At 40.6% G+C, this 26471-nt stretch overlaps 1 protein-coding gene across 1 annotated transcript in view; it reads left to right on the top strand.

Moving 5' to 3' along the window:
- Mrpl1 (mitochondrial ribosomal protein L1) overlaps window positions 1-26471 on the top strand; it is a 55704-nt gene that overhangs the window by 13709 nt on the left and 15524 nt on the right. Inside the window, exons 3-7 of the mRNA XM_032916260.1 lie at window positions 3333-3594; window positions 5519-5602; window positions 6711-6782; window positions 11355-11466; window positions 18749-18855. Coding sequence (XP_032772151.1) covers window positions 3333-3594; window positions 5519-5602; window positions 6711-6782; window positions 11355-11466; window positions 18749-18855 — 637 coding nt within the window. The remainder of the gene's footprint in view (window positions 1-3332; window positions 3595-5518; window positions 5603-6710; window positions 6783-11354; window positions 11467-18748; window positions 18856-26471) is intronic.

Raw genomic sequence — 26471 nt, 5'->3', positions numbered from 1 at the left:
ATTACTCATCACTGCATGCACATATGTGGTTTCCGACCGAGACTGGGAATGTGGTGGCCCAGACTTGCTGTTCTGCCAAGTTTGCAGGTCAGTTGAGCATCATCTAATTTAGCCTAAGGCTCTGTGGGACTAGCTCTGGTCCATGTGTCTTTCATGCTCTTAGCTTGGACTTATGTTTATGAAAAATGACAGTAATAAAAACCTTAATATGGAAACATAGGAAGCCTCCTCTGGCTTAAACTTAGAGCAGGGAAGCTGTCACTTCCTTATTCTGTCAGCCCAAACCAGTCACATTGCCAAATCAGTGTACCCTGGGAGAGAGGGGGAAGATAAAGAGCGCTTAACCTGTTGGGCACGCACTCATCCCGTTGACTGTTGGGTTCTGCAGAGAACTGCCTCACATTTGCTCCTGGTTCTAGTTAATGATAAACTATTCCTTCCACCTGGTTCCCGAGCCTACACCACAGGAGGTGTTGCAGATGGTTCTTTCTATTCCCTATCTTTTGTGTTTACCTTGTAAATGTTTTTCTAGTCTGTTATCTTTTCAGCCTTGCCAGTATTTGTTCAGCCTTGGCCACCCTCCTTAGGAAGAAAAAGAGGGAATATGCTTTTGCTTCTCCCCTCATTTCCTTCAGATCTGTCTCCTATTACAGCTGGAATAGTTTATAACTTGAAATTTAGACATCGTTCTCACTCACTGGCTTCTCTTTGCCTTTGTTCATTGTGATGTGGAGTTTCCAAGTCTACTTTCCATCTTCCCACTTTCTGTTTTAACCCTTGAATTCCAGAGTCAGAAACTGTGGTCAGTGGGACAGAGCTGGTTTACTATCTGAAGCGAAGAGAGTCTTATTTTACCTACTTTAATTTGTGAGAGATCATGTTTGCATGTGTATGATCATGTGTATGTGTGTTAATGTTTGTGTGTATGATCATGTTTGTATGTGTGTGATCATGTTTGTATGTATGTGATCATGTATATGTGTATGATCATGTGTATGTGTGTGACCATGTTTGTATATGTGTGATCATGTATATGTATGTGATCATGTTTATATGTATGTGATCATATGTATGATTATGTGTATGTGTATGACCGTGTTTGTATGTGTGTAATCATATGTATGTGTGTGTGACCATGTTTGTATGTGTGTGATCATATATATGTGTGTGACCATGTTTGTATGTGTGTGATCATGTTTGTGTATGTAGGGTAGAGATCACCATCAGCTGTCCCTCCTTAGGAGCCCTCCATCTTGTTTTTGGAGACAGAATGTCTCACTGGTCCCTGATTAGAGTGAACTGACTGGCTAGGCTGGCTGGCTAGTGAGCCTCAGAGAGCCTTTGTCCCTGCTTCCCCAGCACTGGGATTAGAAGAGCTTGGCACCACACCTGGCTTTTTAATATGTGCCCTGGGCACTGAACTCAGGTCCCCGTGCTTGTGTAGAAGGTACTTTACAATTTTCCTCCTCATACCGATGTGTACAAATGCAGTGACTTGTGTTGTTTTGTGACTTTACTCTCATTACATAGCAGACTCATTATTGGTGCAATTGTATACTGTTTTTAAGGTTAATACATGTTGTAGCCTGAATCAAGTACTTGATTCTTTTGTTGTTGATTAATGTTCCATTATATACTTTAACATGTAGACAAGGACTTTCTTGGAAAGGACTCCAGTAGCATCCAAGAGTTGACAAATGGGGTTATGTGAAATTAAGATTCTGTGTACACTGCAAAGGAAAAAATAGTCACTAGAGTGAAAAGACACTAGAGAATTGTCCTTTAGAATTGGACAAAAAAATCTTCTTCATCTATGTATCAGACAGGAATCAATATTTAGAATCTATAAAGAATTTAAAAAAATAAATCACAAAATATGATATAGTCAATGAATTGAGGAAGTGTTCGATGTTCTTAGGCATCAGGAAAGTGCAAATTAAACTGCTTTGCAAGCCGTCATGATGGTTCAGTGGGTAAGGTTCCTGCCATGAATTCTCACAACTCAAGTTCCTGGAATTCACATGGTGGAAAGAACCAGCTACTGGAAGTTGTCCTCTGACCTTCATATATGTGCATGTATAGCAACACATGCACATTGAATAAAAACGTAATACAGAATTTGAAGCTATATTGTTCGTGAGTATTTACCCACAGAGATTTTAAATAGATATTCTAGAGATTGTGTCCGTCTCTCTGTGGGTGTTGGTATATTACCTCACTGTGGTGAAGACCCAGCATCAGCCTAGTTGTCTATGAATGGATAAAACAAATGTAGCACTTATCCAAAATGGATTTTTTTCTCAGCCATTAAAAGAAAGGTATCATGACAGTCTGCAGGAAAATGATGGAACTAGAGATCATTAGAACTAGAGAAGACAATGGAATGCATTGAGGGGAAAGCAGAAAATAGATGGCCTCTCTTAGAGTGGACCAGCAAAGGGGCAAAGAGGAGTAAGAGAGTAGTGTAGAAGGTATGACTAAATAGAAAACAGTGACATCTGTATGTCAATGACATTGAAACTCAAAACTGAACAGAAGCATCCCGTCGTAGTGAAATGGTGTATTTTATGTTTTCACTCATCAGCAGACAAGTTTGAGTTATTTCTGCCTCTGTGCTGTTATGAATAGTGCTGCTTTGGACATTGCTTTTCTGTTTTGTGAGACAGGGTTTCTCTGTGTAGCCCCTGCTGTCCTGGAACTTGCTCTGTTGACCAGGCTGGCCTTGAACTCACAGTGATCACCTTGCCTCTGCCTTCTGAGTGCTGGGACTAAAGACGTATACTGCTACAACCAGCTTGTATGAACAGTTCTTTTGGGTGTATATCAAGACTGTCTTTCTTCCTGCTCCTTCAGTCTTGTCTCTCACAGCTCTTCCCTAATACCTAGGCTGAGCTAAGGGTCGCCACAAGACCCTGCTAAGCGTCGATACTAACATAGTGTGTTAACTATCTCTAAGCATCTATACTAACACAGTGTGTTGAACTATCTCTAAGTGTCTATACTAACACAATGTGTTAACTATCTCTAAGCGTCGATACTAACACAGTGTGTTAACTATCTCTAAGCGTCTATACTAACACAATAGGTTGAACTATCTCTTTACACATGTATTTCCCCTTGCCCCTTTGCAAGCTTCTGGACACTAGCAACCCTGCTTCCTTCACCTTGTGCTGACTGGAAAAAGCACAAATTCATTGGTATTTATTATTGAGTTAGGGAAACTGTAAAGCAGTGTGTGCTTTTGAGTCTTTCTGTCTTATATAATGGCTTTTTAGAAGAGGTCCTCTTGAATATATTCTGATATAACTGACCTTAATGTATTTTGCTTTAAGGTCTGCAAGAAAAAATAAAAAAGGTGCCAAGGAAAAGACATCAGATGAAAAACCAGTCGATGATATAGAGAAAATAAAGTCATATACCTACATGGAAAGTGAGCCTGAAGACGATGTCTATTTAAAACGCTTATACCCACGGCGGATCTATGAAGTAGAGAAAGCTATTCACTTACTTAAGAAGTTTCAAGTCCTGGACTTTACCAATCCAAAGCAAGGTGTTTATCTTGACTTAACATTAGATATGGCATTGGGAAAAAAGGTATGTAGATCCGTGTTTATTAAAGTAGATACATAAGCTGATCTTTTTAATTTTTAAAATTCTACGGGGAGAAGCGGGTAGAGGACACGTGATTTGAAAGTTAAAGCACAGATACTTTACCCCAGGTTCTCAACCTGGGGGTCAAAAAAAACCCCTTTTGAGGTTGAATGACCCTTTCACAGGGGTTGCCTAAGACCATCAGAAAACACAGATAATTTACATTATGATTTGTAACAGTAAAAAAAAAATTTCAGTTATGAAGTAGCAACACAAATAGTTTAAATAATTTTACGGTTAGGGTTCACCATAACTGTATTAAAGGGTCACAGCATTAGAAAGATTGAGAACACTAGTTTACAAAGATGGGGGTTGTGAAGGGGGAGTGGAGAGGAGTCACCAAGGATGTACCAAAGTCACAGGGAGACCAGCTGCTTTGTCAGCTGCTTACAAGTACAATTTTAGAATTCCCTAAAATCGCTTCCCACCTCCATTTGGTTTTTCAAGACAAAGTTTTCTGCATAGCCCTGACTGTCCTGAAATTCTCTCTGTAGATCAGGCTAGCTTTGAACTCAGAGATCTTTGCCTGCTTTTGCCTCCCAAGTGCTGGGATTAAATTCCTGTACCACCATCAGATTTTCTAAAAATCTCTCTACTTCAGGATGGAAAATATTACTTTCCAGGTATAAGATAGTTGGAAGCATGCAGGGGAGTTGGCCTGCTTTCCTCGGATCCATCGCTTTGCTGATTTTTATTTCAGCATGCTCACCTTTATCACAAAGGCAAAGTGTTAGTTCTTATGGCTCCATTCACGTTGAAATTCGATAATACATACCAGAGCTTAGTAGTGCTCATGATACCATGAGCAACTGGAAACGTCGCAGTCAGCCACTTTCTTTAGCAGTGCTTTGCATTCAGTGTTCGTTTAAATCTGCCGTAATCTCAGGAAGTCCCCAGTCACTCATGTAGCTCATGACACTAAAGATGTGGCCTCTGTCTTAAGTTTGCTCTGTTTTGTCACCTCTGTGCTGGGAACTGAGACCAGGGCCTAGAGCACCGGGCAAGCAGCCTATGCTTCTTGTTGTTCTTCACCAGAATGACTGAGAATATTAATTCTGGGCACTTACAGGACTGTACTTGTGTGTGTGTCAAACGATGCATTGTTTCTGTTGGAATTCTCAGTTCACTTCTTAATTGTATCTGAAAGCGATGGTGATCTACACTAAAGGAGATCACTGATGAGAAGACACTGTCAGTCTTGGCATTCCATTGTGGATCTAGGGTTTCTATTTATAATTGCCCAGAGCCATGGGTCCACTAAGGGTGAGCTATTGAGCAGGTCAGTTGCCCTTGTTTAAGATGTCTAGCTGTTTTCATCATCTTCCTTGAGTTTGTAAACTACATTTATACTTTTAATTCAAGGTAGCAAACATCTGTTGACACCCAGAAAATGGAAACTGCTGTACTAGTTGCTAGGGAGGAACAGCTGTGAATACACTTGTAGCATTTGAGAACCTATGATAAATGGTTTGGCTAGAAACCTCACAAGATGGGGGGTATGGTATGCACAAGAGAGAGTTAGATTCTTATTCTTATTTTTCAAAAAGGAAATAGATAATCTCGAGCTTTAAATTATGGTCAGAAAATAGTAAGGAATAAAGGGGCAGGCTTATCATAGATTGAAAGATTTAAAAGCCAGAGTTGGGAATGGTGGTGCATTTCTATAGTCCCAGCATTCAGGAAGCTGAGGCAGGAGGATCTTGGTTTTGAGGCCAGCAGAAAAGCCCTATCTATCCAGTTAACAAACCAATCAAACAACCAAAGCAACCTCAAAAAAAAAAAAAAAAAAAAAGTCCTGTTTTTTTATAGAATGCAGAAGATAATGGAGAAGGTAAATTTTGTAATTATTTTCCCCGTGTGTGTTTAGAAAAAAGTGGAACCATTTGCCAGTGTTATTGCTCTCCCGCACCCTTTCTCGTCAGAAGTCAACAAAGTCGCTGTGTTTACAGGGGTAAGTAACTTTGTCTACAGTTTTACAATTTAATTTATAAGAGATTACACTAGTCAATAAAGAGAGTAATGGGATGTAATTAGAGAGAATCCTGAATTCGTGTCAGTTCTTTAAGGTTACTTTTTTGTAGTTGAGCCTCCAGCCTGAGGGAGAAATAGATACACCAAGCACTGCTGCGGTCATTAGCAGCTATGGCAGCAGCCGTGGGCTCTGTCAGGCGTCTCCCACTTCCTACTCGGGCTCCTCCGATGCACACAACAGTGACCAGTGCTGTGCATCTCCATGCTGTTTAGACAGATGCCTGCTCACGGTGCCAGCAGACACCACATGGCAGGCATGGGGTCCGGCTTGGCGGGCTTCTGTGTTGCTGACATGTGTTTATGATGTGCTAATGAGTTTGCTTAGTTTTTCCCTTCTTTACTATCTGAATTTCATAACTGAGACTTTACCAATTTTCTCTGCTTTCGTCTGGAGGAAGACAGTGTGTTCTTTCCAGTGAGTGGGGATTAGAGTTGTCAGAGAGCCACAGTGCTGCAGTAACTAAGGGAGTGACGTATGTTCCCAGAAGACAAAATGATAGAAGTGGGACATGTGCTGTTCTGTAGAAGTTGGCAGGTGCGGCTACATTTGTGTTTTGATTTCTTGAGTCAAATTTCCCCCCCATCAGTTTTATAAAGTGTAAGCTAATGAGATTTGCCGTACTTTAAGGTTTTACTTTTGGGAGGCATGTGTATGGTGGACCAGCTACTTGTTACTTGTTAGGTTGTTTGCTTGGCTTTTGTTGAGACAGAGTCCCTCTGCAGAGCCCTGGCTGTCCTGGATTTGCTGCGTAGACCAGGCTGGCCTTGGAATCACAGCAATCCTCCTGCCTCTGCTTCCCGACACTTTCTAGGTTCTTTATATGACATCAAGGTGCATTTCTGCTGTCAGTCAATACTCCAGGGACATACAAACTCAAGTTTTCTGAATATAATGTATACATTTAAAAATTGGTGTATTTTAAAATAAAATTAAAAACAATTTTTATTTTTAATTGATATTTCTGACAGCTATTATCAATATAATGAATCTGTTTAAAAATATTGTGTAAACTGTTGTGTTTTGGTAGAATGCATCAGAAATTAAAATAGCAGAAGAAAATGGAGCTGCGTTTGCAGGAGGAGCAGATCTAGTTAAGAAGGTACTGTGTTTATGTTGGTTTCTTATGAAGATTGTTCTGATAGCTCTGCTTGCTTCCTTCCTTCATTCTTCATTTATTTATTTATTTATTGTTCATAGGTTTTGTCTGCATGTAAATCTGTGCCTCGTATGTGTGCCTGGTGCCCTTAGAGGGCAGAGGTGTGGGTCCCTGGGAGCACAGTTGCATACACATACTGGCTACCGTGTGGTGTTTGCACTTGAATCCAGGTGCCCTGGAAGAGCAACCAGTTCTCTCGGCTGCTGTGCCGTCTCCCGACCCTTTACACTAATGTTTCCTAGTGCACAGGGTCACTCGGGTCTCTGTCTCCAAAACAGTTGGTAGGCGTTAGAAAGGGGGAAACGTTCTGTACAGTTCAGTTTCAAATCTTAAAATAGCCACTGAAGCTCTTAATCTTTGATTACTTTATTCTTTGATTTGTTTATAGTTTACTGTTGTTATGAAAGGTTTGTGCATAAAGCATACAGGCCGATGTTATTCAGGTTTTGAATGTGAAATTTAAAGTGAAATCTCAATATTAGTATACATGAATGTTTCATTCATGTTTTTAAGACGAAGTGTGTTTTTCTTTCTGGGAGTGAAAGTATCATTTACTTGGTGTTTAATCTCCATACTGTGGTATTTCCTGTGAGCATTTACTCCCTGTCCACTTGAGGTGGACTTAGCTCACTGAGGGCGAGTGAGAAGCCCGCCTAGGGAAGTAAGAGCCCGAGGAGCCCTGTTGAAGGAAGGTAGGAAGAGGCTTACAGTTATCTGTAAAGTCACAAAAGGTTTTTCTTCACATTTTAAGAAAGGTCCCTCTTTTTCTTAAATTATATTATGGATAGAGGTGGGCAAAATGGTGCTCGGAAAACAGATTTGAAAATGTGTCCTTTATTAAATATGTAGAGTTTTTGCTTGACTTGCTGGGCTGGTCCTTAGGGAACATGGCAGCCGAGTAGTGTTCTAAGTCTGATGGTGATTTCAATTTCCTTTTAAGGGAATTGGAGATAGTTTATCTGAGAGTCAGACTTGACCAAGACCCAGGAAACACAAGAGTTGGTTCCCCCCATTTTATGTCCCCATGTAGAAGTAGTTATGTTTCCAGCCAGGTGTTCTTTTTCTTTGCCTGATAAAGGATTAAAGGGCAGGAAACTTCTCAAGGGCAACAGTCAGCAGCAGACACAGTCAGCAGTTGGAGAAAGGCTTTTCTGGGGTGAGGAAACACATACACCCACGATACAGAGAGAAAGACCCTCCACGAAGCCGAGGTGTGAACGCAGGAAGCTGGAGCCCAGCTTCTCCTTGAGGGGTGCTTTGAAGACTCCTCCTTTATTTTAAGGTCATGATGTTAGCCTGTCCTGACCTGGCCTTGAACCTGCTGATGCAGTCCAGCAGCAGGAGGAAAGGCCAGTAGGCCTTTGTAGAACCGTAGGTAACATTTCCCATGAGCTTGCTGGAAAGTAGCTAAGGAGCTTACTTTAAAACAGGGCTTTGGCCGAGTCCAAATGTGGTATCTTGTTCTTTCTGGCATATCATTTTAATTCTTTACAAAGTACTAGCAGTGTTTGAGTTAGTAAAGAGTAAATACACTGCAGCGCTTGGGAGTCGGAGCGTGGGGCTTGGTCTCTGCAGCCAGCAAACCTCAGCAAGCGCGTGCTGCCTCTCTCCCGACCTGTGAGAGTGCAGCAGCTGTCACGGCAGCCCTGCAGCCTTGGCCAGAGGTTACTCATTTCTCAAGGGAAAAACAAGGGGGGAGAATGCAGTACACAGCCCTACTGTTCGTAAAGCAAGCTCTGGAAAAAGAAACCCAAATAAGAAAATCTAATGGTGACTTTTGGTATATAAATATTATAGGTACATAATTTTTCTTTAGGAGACCTAGTGTTCCTAAACAGTTAGAGAAACAGTTCTGTTTGGGTAAGTTATCTTATGTCATGTGTGTGAAAGCTTTCCGTGGTATTTTTAGAAGGTATCCATTCAGGTTGTGAAGTTCTAACAGGTACTATCATGGCTGTTGATTTTCAAGCACATTTCTATACATTTATATTTACTTATTTATTGCAATACTGGAGGTTGAACCCAGGGCCTTACCCAGGTAGGCAACTGTTGTAAGACCAATAATACTCCAAGCCCTCATTTCTGCCATATAAGTACTCTGTCCTCCTTAGCATTTAGCTAGAGAAACGGCTCAGCAGTTAAGAGCAGTGGCTGCCCATGTAGAGGACCCATGTTCAGTTCCCAGCACTCCATGGTGGCTCATAACCTTCTGTGACTTCAGTTCTAGAGAATCCTATGTCCTCTTCTGGTCTCCATTGGCACTAGGGATGCATGTGGTGCATAGGAATGCATGCAAGCAAAACACTCAAAAAATAAAAGTAAAAAGAAAGAAACTGTAAAGTAGGCTATCCTTACTGAACTTTGAATCATTCTAAGATCTTAATTTAGTTATTAAATTCATTTCATTTTGAAATGTCACAAATATATTTGGCTCAGAGAGATTTGAATGTAATGGTTTTTCTTGTGTTATTCTAAGCTGTGTTCCTAAGGTGGATTGTAGTGCAGCATTCACAGATAATTTTTAACTTAAAGGAACGTGCTGTAGAGTTAGTTTTAGGAAACCTGTTAATGAAAGCCTTACGTACAGTTCTTTGGCATTTCAGTTGTCTTTGTTTCCTCTGTGTTCTTGGGATGGGACCCTGGTTCTAGAACCCCATGGCCTGTTTGAATCCTGGTGCTTCTTAGGAGACACATGCTGGTTCCTTCTCACAAGGCCCCATGTTCCTCATCTGAATTATTTAGTTAATATTAACACCTGCCTTGAAGGATTGGATGAGCTAAACTGTATAAAATATGTGCAGAATTCACGACACACAAGTTCTCACTTAATAAGCCAATATTTTTAAGAGAGGCATAGAATGTTATTCAAAGAAACACTAGTAACAGGAAGATAGAGTCCCAGAACATAGCCTAATTTTTCCAGACTTGAGTTTTTCTGAATTCATTAACCCCAAACAAGGCCTTGGATAGGTAAGGTTTCATGTAAAATGACAGTTGAACTGATGAAAGATTTGTATCTTGGCAATGTTTTGTTTTAAAAAGTTATTTTACTTTATTGTCAATTAGATTTTTAAGTGGAGTATAGTATGGTGGTATAATAATTATTTTGGCATTAGCTGGATTTATCCACAAATTTGGTAAATCTGAAACATTCAGTTCTTTTGACGCACTAAGTTTAGAAAGTTAGCGGTTAGTAGTGAATTTGGCAACTTGGAGCTTTTTGCTTGAGAAATGTCCCCCTGCCTTCAGTTGTAATAGGCGTGCATTGTGTGTGAGCAGACACACTGGTGTGCTCTAGCTTACTTTGGAGGTGTGTGTGAGCGGACACACTGGTGCTGTGCTTTGGGAGGTGTGTGTGAGCAGACACGCTGGTGCTGTGCTTTGGGAGGTGTGTGTGAGCGGACACTGGTGCTGTGCTTTGGGAGGTGTGTGTGAGCAGACGCACTGGTGCTGTGCTTTGGGAGGTGTGTGTGAGCAGACACACTGGTGTTGTGCTTGGGGAGGTGTGTGTGAGCGGGTACTAGTGCTGTGCTTTGGGAGGTGTGTGTGAGCAGACACACTGGTGTTGTGCTTTGGGAGGTGTGTGTGAGCAGACACGCTGGTGCTGTGCTTTGGGAGGTGTGTGTGAGCGGACACACTGGTGCTGTGCTTTGGGAGGTGTGGGTGAGCCGACACACTGGTGCTGTGCTTTGGGAGGTGTGTGTGAGCGGACACACTGGTGCTGTGCTTTGGGAGGTGTGTGTGAGCGGACACACTGGTGCTGTGCTTTGGGAGGTGTGTGTGAGCGGACACACTGGTGCTGTGCTTTGGGAGGTGTGTGTGAGCGGACACTGGTGCTGTGCTTTGGGAGGTGTGTGTGAGCGGACACACTGGTGCTGTGCTTTGGGAGGTGTGTGTGAGCGGACACACGGGTGCTGTGCTTTGGGAGGTGTGTGAGCGGACACTGGTGCTGTGCTTTGGGAGGGTGTGTGTGAGCAGACACACTGGTGTGCTCTAGCTGGTTGCTTTGGAGGTGTGTTGGCGGACACACTGGTGCTGTGCTTTGGGGATGGGAGCGACACGCTGGTGCTGTGCTTGGGAGGTGTGTGTGGAGGACACTGGTGCTGTGCTTTGGGAGGTGTGTGTGAGCGGACGCACTGGTGCTGTGCTTTGGGAGGTGTGTGTGAGCGCGCACTGGTGCTGTGCTTTGGGAGGTGTGTGTGAGCGGACACTGGTGCTGTGCTTTGGGAGGTGTGTGAGCAGACACACTGGTGCTGTGCTTGAGCTTATAGCAGCATTGGCCTTGCATACTCTCACAGCAGTATTAAAATCATTAATTTTGTTTAAAAATACACACAGCTATTTTTACAATATAACAAAGTGTTTTGCTTCTGATGTTTTCAGAAACTGGCGACTGTGTTTATATCATTCTGTGTTTGAAGAAAAATGTGCATAATAGTTCTTTTTTGAATCATTATGAAATTGCTTATGTCCAAAAAGCTAAAGTATTTCATGTATTCTTCCTTTGGTTTTTAGATCTTGGATGACGAGGTTGTTGTGGACTTTTATGTAGCTGTTCCAGAAATAATGGGTGAACTTAACCCGTTAAGGAAGAAACTGAAAAAAAGATTTCCAAAGGCTACTAGAAGTAAGAGGGATTTTTTCTTTTTTCAATCTTATCAGCAACTCTCTTTATACTTTTGTTTGTAAAAATCAAAGCTGCTAATATGTTTGTAGACTAAATATTATGTCTGATATTTGAGATTGCTGTTGTAAGAATATGTAGGTTTTATTTTCCTCTTTGGCATTGATGTTGCTGGAGTGTAATTCAGCTGTACCTTACTGGAATGTAATAGCTGCTGAGAACATCATCGTCATGACATTCTGTACATGTCATGTACGTGTACATGTCAGCTTGTACATAAATACATATACATGAGTGCTTGGCTCTATAAATGTTTCCAACTAGTAGAACTTTTCTTTATGAGTACTTCCTTCTTAATAAATACAGTAAGAGAGGCCGGGAGATGGTGACATACACCTTTAATCCCAGCACTTAGGAGGCAGGGCAGGGGCAGGGGCAGGGGCAGGGGCAGGGGCAGGAACAGGTAGATCTCTGTGAGTTTGAGGTCACCCTGCTCTACAAAGTGTGTTCCAGGACAGCCAGAGCTGTTACGGAGAGAAACCCTGTCTCTAAAAAAACAACACCCAACAACAAAAAAGAAGTATAGTGAGAGAAGTAATGTTGTTATGTTAATGTGATAAGTGTTATAAAATGAGAGATACAAACTGATCAGTTCTTAAGGTACTGTGGATATTGTCTGGGGTTTGCTTATAATCTAGGTGGGGACCTCAGCAGTGTATCATGAATGAAGGTATTTTAGTATAATTGGATGAACTGACTGAGACCTAAGTAGAAAGAATATATTAACCACAGGCCCTGAAGTAGGCTAGAAAGGATGGGCTGGCTCCAAGAAGTGTCAGTTAGGTCCTTTTGGCTGACACTGATTCCGTAAGTGAATAATGGGAATCAATGTTGGGGTGGATTGCAGTCGTTTTGAGGAAGTCTTTGAATTAGGAGTTAGTGAGCATGGGCTTACTGTCTATTCAGCATGAATCATTCAGGTGCTGTAAGGTGTGATGTGACATCATCTGTTCTTTAGAGTGGCAGGAGACATACTGGTTTGGACTGGAACTGGAGTAGGGAGCCCAGTTAGGCTGCAAGGACAGGGGATGTATAGGGACAGTGTTCAGAGTCAGTTCTGTGTGGTGAGTACCAGGAAAGACAGTGTTAAAGACAGGACTTATGACTGAATAGGAAGAGGGCGACTGAGAGGGAGGGAAAGGCTTGCTCTGTGCCCTGTGCATTCCCCTGACGAGTGATGTCAGTAATGAGGCTGGAGTACATGTACAAGCACACGCACAGAACGGGGCGTGTGTTGTAGAGGCTCCTGGATGTCTGGTATGTTTTCTATTAGGTATTACAGAAAAAAACAAGTATTTAAAAATCTGTTTTAGTTATTTTTTTCAAATTTCAATTCTAGTAGAGATAAAGAAAAAATGTTAATTAAAATTCTTCATACATATTAGCTATTAAGATATCATCTACTCATGGTCTAACTATGAACGATTCAAATGGACTCAAGTTCTTTTATTGCCCTATGGTTTTGTTATTTTTGTAGCCTGCATTAAGTCGCACTGGTATTAGATGTGGGTGGGACTCGTCATTTTTGATAGACTTATGTCACAGCTGCCTTTGTTGTTATGGAATCAGATTTACATTTTTCTTAAGTGAGGCCTGAAATTGAATATTATTGGGGTGGGGGGAAAGGAGATTTTCCATCCAACTTAGAGGAAATATTTCCCAGAAACATATTTGATTTCTAATTAAGCTCAAGTTGCAGCCAGTGGCCCTAATGGAGACAGTGAGAGATGAGGCTCACGGTGTCTGCCTGTGTCCGCCTGTGCCCACCTGCGCCCACCTGCGCCCACCTGCGCCCACGTGATCACTGCTGTTGCCGTCCGTCTGGCTCAGCTGTCTGTCAGGCACTAATTGCTGTAGTGCTCGGCTTCTAGAACCCACTGGGTTCCATTTCTGTTACTCTTTACATTAGCTCTCCTGTTGTTAAGTCTAAGAAGGTGTTCAAATGACTTCTTTATTCCAAATGGCAAGTTTCCTGTTAAAGTGTTTTGTTTTCCAGGGGGATTTACTTTATTTCTGCTTTCATAATGGATCACACCTTCCACCTGCTGTGAGTGTCCTTAGTGTGTGTGACCCCTCCCACAACGGTGCTTTAACAAGGCACCTAGAAGAATGACAGTGCCCCCTTTTCTAACATTTCTTTCAGCCCCAAAGGGTCTGCTCAACAGACCCAGTAAAACGTTTGTGTTCTTTAAGCATGAAAACCACCTCAGCTTGTCAGACTGTTCAAACAGAACATACCAGATGTGCGTGAGGACAGATGGAGCTTGTGTTGTGCATCTTTAGAGATCGTTCCGATTCTCATTTCGGAATGTTTGATTCCCCCTCGATCCAACAAAAAACACGAAGAGAAAGCAGAAATGAGGAGGCTACAGTGAGAACCAGGCACTGCGGCTGAGCTCATCCACTCCCATCGTGCCTCAGTTTTACCAGCAGGAGTGGGTGTGGCCATCTTGGCTAGATCCAGTGTGCATATTTCACAGCACGTTTTACTTTAATTTCTTAAGCCGAGCCATCTCTCCAGCCCCTTATTTTAATTTCTTATATAACTATAGGCAATTTCACTTTTCCAGATTCCCTGTTTGGCTTGGTTTCTCAGTACTTCTCCTTTTTTTTTTTTTTTTTTCATGAAAAATATTTAAAACTTGCATCAAAGGAATTTGGCCTCGTTTCGCAGGCCCTTCACCTCTCCAAGAGCTCTGTAGACACGGTTCCTTTAACGTGAGGTGAGGCGTGTGAGTACACATGTGTGCATGCCTGGGAAGCCAGAGGGAGATAGATGTCCGGTGTCTTCCTCAGTCACGCTCCACCCTAGGTTTTGAGCCACGCTCTGTCTCTCAGCCTGGCCAGGCTGGCGGGGCAGTGAGCTCCAGGGATCCTCCTGTGTCTGCTCTCTGTAAAGAGGTGGCTGTACCATGGGGAAGACTCATAAATGCTAAACTACAGAACTTTAAGAACTCTTCAGGTCGTGAAAGAACATTGTGTGCTCCCAAGTATTACTTCTGTTACTGAAGTTGAATTCTTAGGTTATATGAGGAAAAGTGCAAAAACAAATTTCTACTCCATGCTCCCCCTGTACTAGTTTAGAAACTATTCATCCATGAAAGAATTCATGAATGAGTAGGCACAGTTATAACAGTGGATTAATTATGAGTGTCATGGCTAATACTCCTGTGAAGTTCATTTTATTTCAGCCCTAGAGACTGCTGTGCCGTTTTTCACACATGCACATGCTGAATTCTTTACTTTCTTGGGTCTTTGGATTTATTTATTTGGTGATTTATTTATACTATTTATTCATTTTTGTGTCTCTCTGCACTATGCCTTCAATTCTTACTATTAGAGTAAAGATACATTAATTTTATCATAGCATATGGCCCAGGATAGTCAACTCTAAGTCAGTAACTTGACTTAACCATGGATTAAGTATAATTTATACATTTTAAAAAATAATTGTGTCTATGCTAATTGAACATCTGGTGTGTGTCTAACTGGTGATGACTCTGAACACCAAGAAAAAGCCTTTGATGTCATGGACTGGCAATTGTACTTCATGCAGTTAGCTTCAGCCTGTCTTCACTCCCAGATTTGTCTAGGTAGACAAAGAGCGCTTCCCTGCCATTCAGGCCTTCGTGTGGCCGAGCTGCCCTTGCTGTGTATGTAGTCTTAGTTCTTTGTCTTTACACAGTCTTTAGACAGATGCCCTCAGTCAGCTGTTTGCTCCCTTCCTTACCAAACACTCCTTTTCCTCCAGCCACCTCTCTCAGTTTCCCCCAAATTCAAACGTCAGTTCTTGGTTTCCACAATTTCCTAAAACTTAAGCATGTTTAATTCTAGCTTGCTTCCTTCCTGCCTCCTTTCTTTCCTCGTTCTTCCTTCCTGACTGCCTTGCTTGTTTGCTTCCTTGTTTATTTGCTTTCTCTGGTAAAAGGAAAAAAGAAAAGATGCTTTAGCATGAAAGACTGAAGTGCACTTACTATGGAAACAGCAGAGAGTGTTGGAGGGAGAGACAGGCCAGTGGGGAAGGAGAAGAGTGTGAAACACAGAAAAGAAAGTGGGAGCAGGTGGATGGTGGTACGATGATGGGAGGCACAGCAACCTGGTGTTTGTCCTGCTGAGAAACAGGGTGGAGTAACAGAGAGCACGCACCACCCAGCCTTGGCTTTGTCCCTTATGTGACCTTAAGTGAACTTCCTAACAAGGAAATGGAGGCAGCAATCACTGAGAACCATTAATTCTTATCTACAAGACGTGTTTCATGATGGCAAATGCCCAATATTTTTTTGATGATGTAAGTAGGGTTTAGAACAAATTAGGTACAAAAAGTTTATACTATGCATAGACCAGGATCTAAGATTCCTAAAAGTGGTTATTCATTTGCATGATTGCTTTAAGGGAACTTACACATGCTTCCAATATGTCAGCTCTCTCATTATGGGCTGCTTGTCAAGTAAGTGTGTAATTGTTGACTGTCAACTATGTTCTGAAAATTGAAAGATTAAAAGCCAGTTCACATTTTTAAGAAAATACATATTGACAGAAACGACAGAAGAATAAACTTAAGTATTAAAGTACTGTGGGTACTGGGAAACATACAACATATTTATGGGGTGAGTAACTACTTCTTAGAGTCAAATCTGTAAAGAAGATATTGGTTGAGAGGTTAATCATGAGTGGGTGTTTGCTTTCCTAACATGTGGACTACATTGTAGGCAGAAGCAATGGCTTTATTAATGTAGAAAAGTCAAACAAGAGTGAGGGTACTCCGGAAGTTCTTTCTGTCGTTGGACATGGACTGTTATCAGATATTGGGCTTAGATAGTGATAGACAGTGGGCTTTCTGTACCATTCCACAGAGATTAGATTTTATCCCTCACGAAGGTGAGAACCATTGAAAATTAAGTTCAGAACCATGAGATGTGGTTTTCTTTTTAGAATGAATACCCTGGGGTCATGTAGGTCATGGGACAGACATACGGATGTAGAAACTTACATGGAGAACATCGTGAAGGCTATTGTAGTAGACCAGATAAAAAGAGGAAAGAATATACTCTTTGCAATGGTAGTGAAGACAGAAGGAGAAGATTATTGAGGGATGTTGAAGAGGTAGAATCTGAGAATTGCTGATTAAATATGAAGTGTAAAGGAATCTGATTCTCTAGTTTTGGTCTTAAGTAGCATAGTGGATATTGTTCTAAATACAAACATACAGGAAGTAAGCCAGGTTCAGCATGACATTCATCACAAAGTGAAGATGGCGAAGAGGAAGATTGCCTGGCACATATTATTAAGACGAAGTAGTTCGTGATTCAAACAAGGTGACGGGTTAAAAGGCACATAGCTTAAATCTAAATAGTGGGATAAAAGAAACATGATTTTGTTTGTTTAAGACAAAAAATGGCTGTAGGAGAAGCAGAGGAGCAGACAGGATGAGACAGTGTTGGAAATGGACTGCACATTCCAACCAAAATGCAATGCGTGAGATAGGGAGAGAGCAGGCTGTTTGTACAAGGTCTGCAGAAGAAATACTTTAAATACACAAACAGACTAAGTAATTATAACCCATGAAAACAAGTAAGTAAGAGAATGTCATTGGCTATATTAATGCCAGACAAAATAGATCTTTAAAATGAGAACAGACGCTGGAGAAAAGATTGATAATCTATAGTAATAAAAGGACATACTCATTTGCAGACAGAACCCCATAATGTATGAAAGAGTATCAGAAAGAAAAGGAGAAATAAATGACTCTTAACAATATTCTGTTCTACCACACATGAGTGTCTCGTTCAGCCATCATTAGAGAAGGTTTCTCCAGGAGATGAAGACTAACACAGAGACCCACAACTGGACAATGTGTAGAGAGAGAGGGGCCTTGGAACACTCAGTCCTAATTGGGATGTCTGTGAAATGCCCCACCCAGGGTTTAGGAATTATACAGAGGAGGGGGCAGAAAGATTTTAAGAGCCATAGGGGGTGGATGATACCAAGAAAACAGTGTTTTCCAGACATGAAAGGGTGGACACATAGCTCACAGACACTGTGGCAACATACACAGGACTTGTATAACTCCAAACCAGATGGGACTCCATGTGCACATGCGCATGCCAGTGTGCCTCTTTTTTTTAATGCATATTTGTTAGTTGTTATTTTTGTTTTTAATCCTTGTTGGTCTTTTTTATTTACCTGTTTGTTTTCTTCAGAGAGAGGGAGAGGCGGCGGGTGGAGATTGAGAGATATATTAAGAGATATATTGAGAGATATATTGAGAGATATATTAAGAGATATATTGAGAGATATATTGAGAGATATATTGAGAGATATATTGAGAGATATATTGAGAGATATATTGAGAGATATATTGAGAGATATATTGAGAGATATATTGAGAGATATATTGAGAGATATATTGAGAGATATATTGAGAGATATATTGAGAGATATATTGAGAGATATATTGAGAGATATATTAAGAGATATATTGAGAGAGGAGAGGAGGGAGGAGAGGAGGGTGTGGAGTTGGAAAGGTAGGGAGGTGGGAAGGATCTGGGAAGAGATGAGGGGGAAGAAACCTGGATTAAAATATGTTGTATGAAAATTATCTTATTTTTCAGTAAGAAAATTAAAAAATTTCAAGATAATACAGTATGCATTTACATTAACATTTCATACTAAAACTTTTTTTGTAAATTGTGTCTGTGTGTATGTGTACGTGATAGAAGGGAGACACACGTGTATGTGTAAAGGTCAGAGGGAACCCTGGACTTGGCTCTCTCCTTCCAGTCTGACTGAGAATCTACTTCTAGACTCACGTGGCAGAGGTCTGTTCTTTGCAGGCTGCTGGGCTGACGCTTCAGTTATTCTTGCTGGACTTGGAGTTCCTTGGTCTGTTGTCCACTCCATATGTTAGCACACAACCTTATAGCTTCTTCAAAGCTAATGAGAGTCTCCTCCAAGACAGGCATTATAGGGTTATATAATGCAAACTTACGTGCATATCACTGACTCTTGGATAGAGGGCAAATTGCAGGCCTCATCCACACCCAATGGGAGAAGAGCAACCAAGGTTATGAACTAGAAGTGGGGGCCATAGTGGCCATTCTAACATCTGCCTGCCATGACTTATTCGCTGTTTCTTCACACAGGATTCATGTTTATTTCAGTCATTAATTTTTGCTACTTGTTTAGATAATGTAATTTTGGATTTTTCTGATTTTTTTCTAACCAGATTCTATTGGCCGTGACATCCCCAAAATGCTTGAATTATTTAAAACTGCACATGAAATTATGGTAGATGAAGAAAGGCAGAACTTCCTCAGCACCAAAATAGCAACGGTGAGTTACGGCTGCATGTCTTGGGTGCCCTGTAAGTGCATACCAGACATTTGAACTTTCCTTTGAAGCCAGCATCAAATCTCCTTACAAAGAGTCTTACTCCATCAGTGGAACTTGCCAAGTTTGGTGGTACTCGAGAGTTCCTTCCTGTCAGGGAGAATCAACTGTAAGCACCTCAGACCTCAGGGCAAGCTAGTACAGGTGCATGCATGCACAGATGTGTTCATGTGTGTACACACAAACACACACAATTAATGTAAATTTTTTTAATTTCTTCCTGTGTTATATATAGTGGCATATACTTGCATTTTAAATCATATATGTTTTAAGTTTTTAAAGAGTTGTAAGGCTTGAATCCTGAAAAGAACATTGTATATTACTGAGCACATAGTATATACTTGGAATTATATAATGGATTAATTTGCTTTATTTCAATTAATTGTGTCTGATTGTTTCTGTTGGTGTTTTACAGTTACTTGCATACCTATAGAAAATGCTTGATGTCAGTTTCTAATACAATTTTTAAGACATTAATATAGGTGTGTTAGAAGTATAGAACCATGTTTTTAACTCAGTAAGCATTGGAGAACATTAAAGTTATTATTATATTATTTGCAACTATTCTTTATATTGAAGAATCTCCAAAAATTATTTATGTAATTTTCCCTATTTATAATTATAGGAATGGTACTAACTTATTGATAACAAAATTTAAACAATGCTGTCCAAGTGTCTGGTGCTATTCTAAATGATTTTGTTTGTTAAATCTCTTATGTTGTATTTTATTTCTAATAATTTTTCAATTTTTTAAAGTTATTTTATCATTACATTATTTTCCCCTTCTTTTTTCTCCTTCAACCCCTGTTGCTCCCCAACCCCCTGCTCTCTTCCAAAGTCATGTCCTCTTTTTCCTTAATTGGTGTGTGTGTTAGAGGTGCACATGAGTGTGTATATATATTCCTAAATATATAAGTCCAATCTTCTTGGGTCATATAGTGTTACTTGTATGTGTGTTTTCAGGGCTGAATATTTGGTTATTGACTAAGCAGTGGAATGCTCTTCTCTGGGGAAGGCTATTTCTCTCCCCGTCAACATGAATCGTCTACACTTCTCTGTGTAGTGTTGAAGCCTCGTGAGCTTTTCCCGTTCCGCACTAGCATGTCTGATGATGTCATCCTTTTTCAGGTCATGGCTGGGTAGCTATGTTGGTGAGACTTCCTGGGTGTGGCTTTTCACATTTCTCGGAGACATGTTTCTATAGCAACCTTCCTGTTCCTCAGCCTCTTACAATCTTCCCACCCCGTCTTCCACGGTGACTCCTGAGCCTCAGGCACAGGAACCGTGTTGTCTGTGTATTGAGCACAGAAGAGGTGAAACCATCATCTCTATTTTATAGGTGAAAGTAGACAAGGCTACAGGGTTGCAAACTTTCAAGGTCCCATAGCTGAAATGAGGGGAAATTTGACCATTTGACCATTAGGGTAACCTTAAATGGGTAGGCTCAGTTACTCTGCTTACAAAGTTAAAATAATTGGAATAACTGTTAGGATTTCTTTCTCTCCTTGTTTTACTCTCAAGAGGAGTTTCACACCATCGCCAATAGTTGGTAGCCTAAGCTAACTGAACCACATCCACTGTAGATTATTAGAAATCTAGGCAAAGCACTGTGCTGGGTTACCGATGGGAACCCTTGCCTTAGAAAGGAAGCAGAGCAGATCTCATTGGCAGGTCCCACTTGTCACATTATCCTCAAGGATCAGCTTCATTTGCTTGGCCTGAGCTCTGCTAGACTTGGATGTTGAAATTTCCTTGTTTCCAAACAGAGTTGGCAGAGTTTTGCTTCTTAAGGCAGACAGTGTTGTAATCAAACACAAACAAACAAAAGCCCAAATGCGGAACTGCAGAGCTTGCTCTGGGGCTGCAGATGCTCGTCTGATACTGGCTTGTCTGCGTAAGGGGAGGCGCGGGTCTATACAAACGTCAGTGTCTGTATATAACAGTAATGCCTGTTTTACAGTGTATTTCTGTGGGTAAGATGCAATTTAAAAACGGCAGTATCTGTTTTCACTGTTATTATTTTGTCTTTGAGGATCATAGAATATCCTTAAGAAACTCTTCCTAGGTGGATTGAATTTTCTTTTTCTTAAGGTATATTTTCAGCGTGTTCTAGAGTGTAAGAAAGCACAGCGTCTTTTTCTTTAGCAGACAGTGCAGTGATAGCGACAGGCCCCTGTCACACTGTATGACTCTTCTGTAGACTTCTCGTCACCATCTTTCAAAAGATGTTTATGTGTTTAAAGGAAATCTGTAAATACTACTGAAGTGCTTGCCTACAGTGGAAGATTAGTGAAGTGGATTTTAGATGCCTGTTGTTGTGGTTCGGATTTAATTTCATGCTTTGGAAACAATAACAACTGATTCTATTGCATCCTGGGCTTCTGTTTCCCTGTTAACTGCTTCTCCATCTGCAGAATGATCATAATGGTGTGCTGCTTGGGTAGGAGGAGCAGATGTGACAATGACAACAGTTCTCTAGCAGATATTCTGGCTAAGACAGAGTAACAGACATGGTTTACCTTCCCATCCAAACACTGAAAAGTACCTTGAAGTCAAAACTGCACACGAAAACTAGACAGTGTAATATCATCTCTGCCTGTAGTGGCAAAACTTAACCTACTTTTAACAACTATTTTGGCTCCTTAAATCCACTTTCTTATTGCTAAGAATGCCTGAGACCGGGTGATATACAAGAAGTGGAGATTTTTGTCAGTGTGTGATTCTTCTGGACGTGCACAGTGCAAGTGCATGGTGTTGGTATAGGCGAGAACTCCTTGCTTTATCATGTCCCATCAGAAGAACGGGAGGGTCTGCAAGCTGTGCTGAAGAGACAGCGCGAGGAGGGAGGGGCCTTGCCTGACTACACCTTGTCTGCAGGATGAACCCACTCCTGTAAAACAGTTCTCTCTCTTAACCTAGGAACTTCATGGGACCCAGCATCCAACCCTGCCACAGGGCAGTCAGATTTCAGCGAGAGTCGTGGAGGGGACTAACCCTGTTTAAACTATTTGGCAGTGACCAAATAGTTATTTTAGGGATTCAAGGTTGGATTAATATTTAATAGTTATTATACTTGACTATATTAATGAGCTGGAACCAGAAAGTCATTTTCATAGACTCTAGAATGAAAATGCTGGTTAAGTAGTCTCAGCCCACTGTGGATAGAAACCCCCTAGAGTGCAGTGTGCTGGTTAGTGGTAGAATACATGCTTACCATCCACAAGATCCCAGGTTCAGTCTCACAACCTCTCCACTAAAATGTCAGTGCCCTTAGTTTTCTTTAAGTTTTTAAAATGATTTTATTTTTAATTATATGTATCTGTGTGAAGGGGTATGTGCACATGAATTCAGGTGCCGACAGGATCTACAGGCATCAGATCCCTGTGGAGTTGCTGTTACAGACAGTTGTAAGCTGCTCAGTGCCAGTGCTGAGAACCAAACTCGGTCCTATGCTGAGTCCAGTCTCCCTGATTTAATAAAGAAATCAGGAAAACCAAAGGCTGACATCGTGCTTTGTAGTAAACAACTGACTCCTGCTTTGTGCTTCTGTTCAGCATTCGCCAGTGTTGAACATCGCTGGTTGTAGGCAGTACAGTAAGGCAAGGAACGGACTTAACGGCATCAAGATAGAAAGTGTGACTCATTATTTACAGATGATATGATCCAGGCAGTAAAACAAAGGAAGCAGTTATATATGATTAGAAATGCCAGGTCAAGGTATAAAACTCAATTGTGTTTCTATAAAACAGTAACATTCTAAATTTTTAAAATGTAATGTAGAATTTGACTTATAATTTCAAAAGGAATATTTAGGAAGAAATCTAAAGATGTGAGCAGTTCATATACTGAAAACGTCAAAACATAGTTGAGAGAAATTGAGGATGAAATAAATGGTGAGCTGTACTTTGTGAAATTGTAGAATGAATTTGCTTCTACTGAAGTGAAGCTTGCTTGACTAGTTGCACTCTCAAAGTTCCAGTCACCTTTTATGAAAGTTCATAAAACTAACTAATTAAAAAACTCACATAGACATACAAAAGACTGAGAGAGGAGAGGTGGCTCAGCTGGGAGAGTACGTACGCATAGCACAGGACCTGAGCTTGGGTCCCTGGCATTTATATAGAAAGTTGGGCATGGGGGCATGCATCTGTTCTCCCAGTGCAGAGATAGGAAGATTGAGTCAAATGAGTGAGCTCTGGTTTCAGTGAGAGCTCTTGTAACAGAAAGATGGAGAGTGATTGAGGAAGCCACCCAACATGGACTTCTGTCCTCCATGTGCATGCATGCTGCTTATATCACATGTGCCTACATATTACATGCTACACACATGCACACAAAGAAATACAAAGGACCTAAAATAGAACAACTTGGAGTAAGAACAAAGTTAACATTTACAGAACTTGCAGGTCATGATGGTGCATGTTTTTAATCCCAGTGCCCAGGAGGTAGAGGCCAGTGGATCTCTGAATTTCAGACCAGCCAGACTGCAGAATGATAATGTCTGAAATGATAAACAAGTAATATATGTATAAAAGTTCTTTTGACATTATGATAGTAATGTCAAGAAATAAAGCAATGGAAAGAATAGAGAGCCCTAACAGATAGAGGTGTGTGAAGAACTGACTTCCGTCACTTAAGAACACTGAGTGGATAAACCACACTTTCCCCAAGAAAAGTCACCAAGACAGTTTGGTATTTGACTGCAGCAAATCAACACCAACTCTCATGTCAAAGCACATATAATACCTCAATATGTAAAAAGCCATATGCAAAGCCTTAAATAGGAGTCCTAAAGTTGATTACTTTAGAAGAAAGAGTTGGGTTATGGAATTATTCTTTTTAAGATATGACAACAAAATCATTACTCAGAGAAGGATTGGGCAGGGGGTCTGTATAGAGAGAAGAGCTCTTGATCCTTAGAAGACAGTGCAAAGACCATGCAAAGATTATGGATTGTAAAAAATTATGTGCAAATCATGTCTGGTAAATCCTGAATGCATAAAAAAGCTTTCCAAGCTCGGTGAACTACCCAGTGTTTTTGCATTGGCAGAATTTGAGCACTTAAGAGATAGACAGATGATAAACAGTCTGAGGTGATGATCAGCATCTTTAGCCACTGGGACGATGTAGATTAAAACAGAATTATCATTACATATCTACTGGAAGGGTAAACTACTCCTCCCATGCCTGTACTGAGTGTTGGTGATGACACAGCACACTGGACCATGCGCACACTGTTCGTGGGAAAATTCAGTGTTTTAAATGATGCAATGTCCTCGACAAGCAATTTGGTGATTTGTAAAGAAGGTGAATGTCCTCTTTCTGCCCAGTTCTGCTATTCCAGTTTTAGCCATGTGTTTAGGAGAAATGGAAACACATGTTCAAACCGAGGTTTTGATACTTATAACAATCCCTAGTGGGAAACATTGTACATCTCTGTCGCAGGACCCATATAAACGAACTCCATATATGCTAATGTATGCTGAGTGAAAGAAGCCAGCAAGGGGGTGTATACTGTACTATTCTGTTTATATTAAGTTCTAGCAAATGCTGGCTAATTTATATTGGTAGAAAGACAAATAGTGGTTACCTTGGCAAGACAAGAGGGGCAGGAAGTAGGAATTACAAAGCAACATAGTGAATTTTAGATGTGATTAATTATCCCGACTAGTGCTGTTTCCATGAGTGTAAATATGTCAAAACTACAATGTGTGCTTAAGAATGTGCGTCATGGGGCTGGAGAGGTGGCTTGGTGGCTGAGACCACCTGCTGCCCTTCCCGAGGGTTTAAGTTTGATGCCCAGTATCCATGTAGGGTAGCTCACAACTTGCCCCCTTCTGGACACCTTGGGCATCTGCCCGTACACCCACCCGCACACATCCACATACATAAATCAATAAATAAATCTTTTCAAAACCTTGTATGTGTATATGCGTGTGCTTGAGTGTACTTACTGTGTTCGTGAGAGAACCTGCAGGGATCCAGGACGATGGCAGATGCCTTGAACTGGAGTTCAGGCATATGACCCACTATGTGGGAACATATTCAGATAGATCCTCTACACGAGCGAGCGAGCGAGCAGTAACTGCCCCCAGCTGCTCCCCCAGCTCCTCAGTCCTGTGCTGGCGAGTTTTATGAACCAAATACTAGGTTTAGAACTTTGGTGCAGAGCGTAAGTTTGAGTACTTTAAACTAGTTTTTCTTCTGTATCAAAGTGATAATTATAAACAGCTGAATTCTGTGTCTTTATTTTCTTACAGATTAGTGACATAAACTCAACCTTTATTCCCTGAACTATGTGAATGGTTTTGTGGCCAGCCAGTTTCTTTCTGAATCTTTCCTATTATTTGTACCTAAAACTTACATATTTGTACCTAAAACTTACATATTTAGATATGTGTATATGGGATCAACTCAAGCCCTCTTATCAGCAAAAAATATCACTCAACTTATTTATTGAATATAATGAAGATAAAACAAGCTATTGTTGGAGTATTTTCTTTTAATCACGTCCATTGCTATCCTTTGATCATCATCTATTTCTGTCTTAGCATGAAGTGTAATTGGCTGGAAATGAAAGTATCAGATTTCAGGTGAAGCTCTAAAGCATAACATTAGAGAGTATGCTGTAGGGGAAACAACAGGAATATCTGACCCACACCATAGACACATGTGTGTATTTTTTTTCCTTCTAGAAATATTAAAGTATAAACATAAATACCCCTTTAAAATTAACTTATATATGCTACTGTACCAGACAACACAGCCCTGTAAGTTTCTTGGTATGGATGAAAATAACACTTGTCACATTCTTAGTAGTGCTGGTATCAACCCTTACCATAGACCTCTCAACGCCAGTATTGTTTTATTCCATTAGGTATCAGAACCAGTTCCTGTTGGTGGGCCTTTTGTGTGTATCCAGTTTTTGCTAGACAGATGATACTATGATGAAATTCTTGCAAACAAATGTTGTCTACATTTTCCAAGTTTACCTTTAAGTAAATTTCTTGAAGTATAACAAATGCGCATAAAAATGTTGTAATCATTCCAGATAGTATTCATTCTGGAATGAGCACACTAATATATAATCCATACAAGAATGAATTTACAGTTCTTATTCTCACTGCTGTTGGATATTAACAAACTTGACCTTTTTTGTCGGTTTGGTAGGTTATGCATGATTGATGTAGGTGTAAATTCATGTGTGCCTTTCTCTTAAGAATGCAAGGAATGACATCATAGATCTTAAAAAATAAAAATAAAATCACAAACCCCCCCCAAACTTAGAAGAGCAAAACAGTTTTCTAGCCTCTCTAGAATAAATGACACTGTATTTTATTTATATATATAAACTAGAGCTTGTAGAAAAGATGTTTTTAATAAATTAACATGCTTTTGTTTCCCCAGTCAGATAGAGTTCAATCATACTCAAGTGTTAATTTGCTACATAATTAAAGTTCAAATTTACTTAAAGAGTTAATACACATCATTGTAGAAAAGAGGCTAGGCATTCAGTATTCTCACAAGTAACAGGGAGACATCTGAGTCAATGCCCCGTG

This window comes from Rattus rattus, chromosome 11, assembly GCF_011064425.1.
Source record: "Rattus rattus isolate New Zealand chromosome 11, Rrattus_CSIRO_v1, whole genome shotgun sequence".
Classification (NCBI taxonomy): domain Eukaryota; kingdom Metazoa; phylum Chordata; class Mammalia; order Rodentia; family Muridae; genus Rattus; species Rattus rattus.
This window is presented reverse-complemented; position numbering and strand designations above follow the sequence as displayed.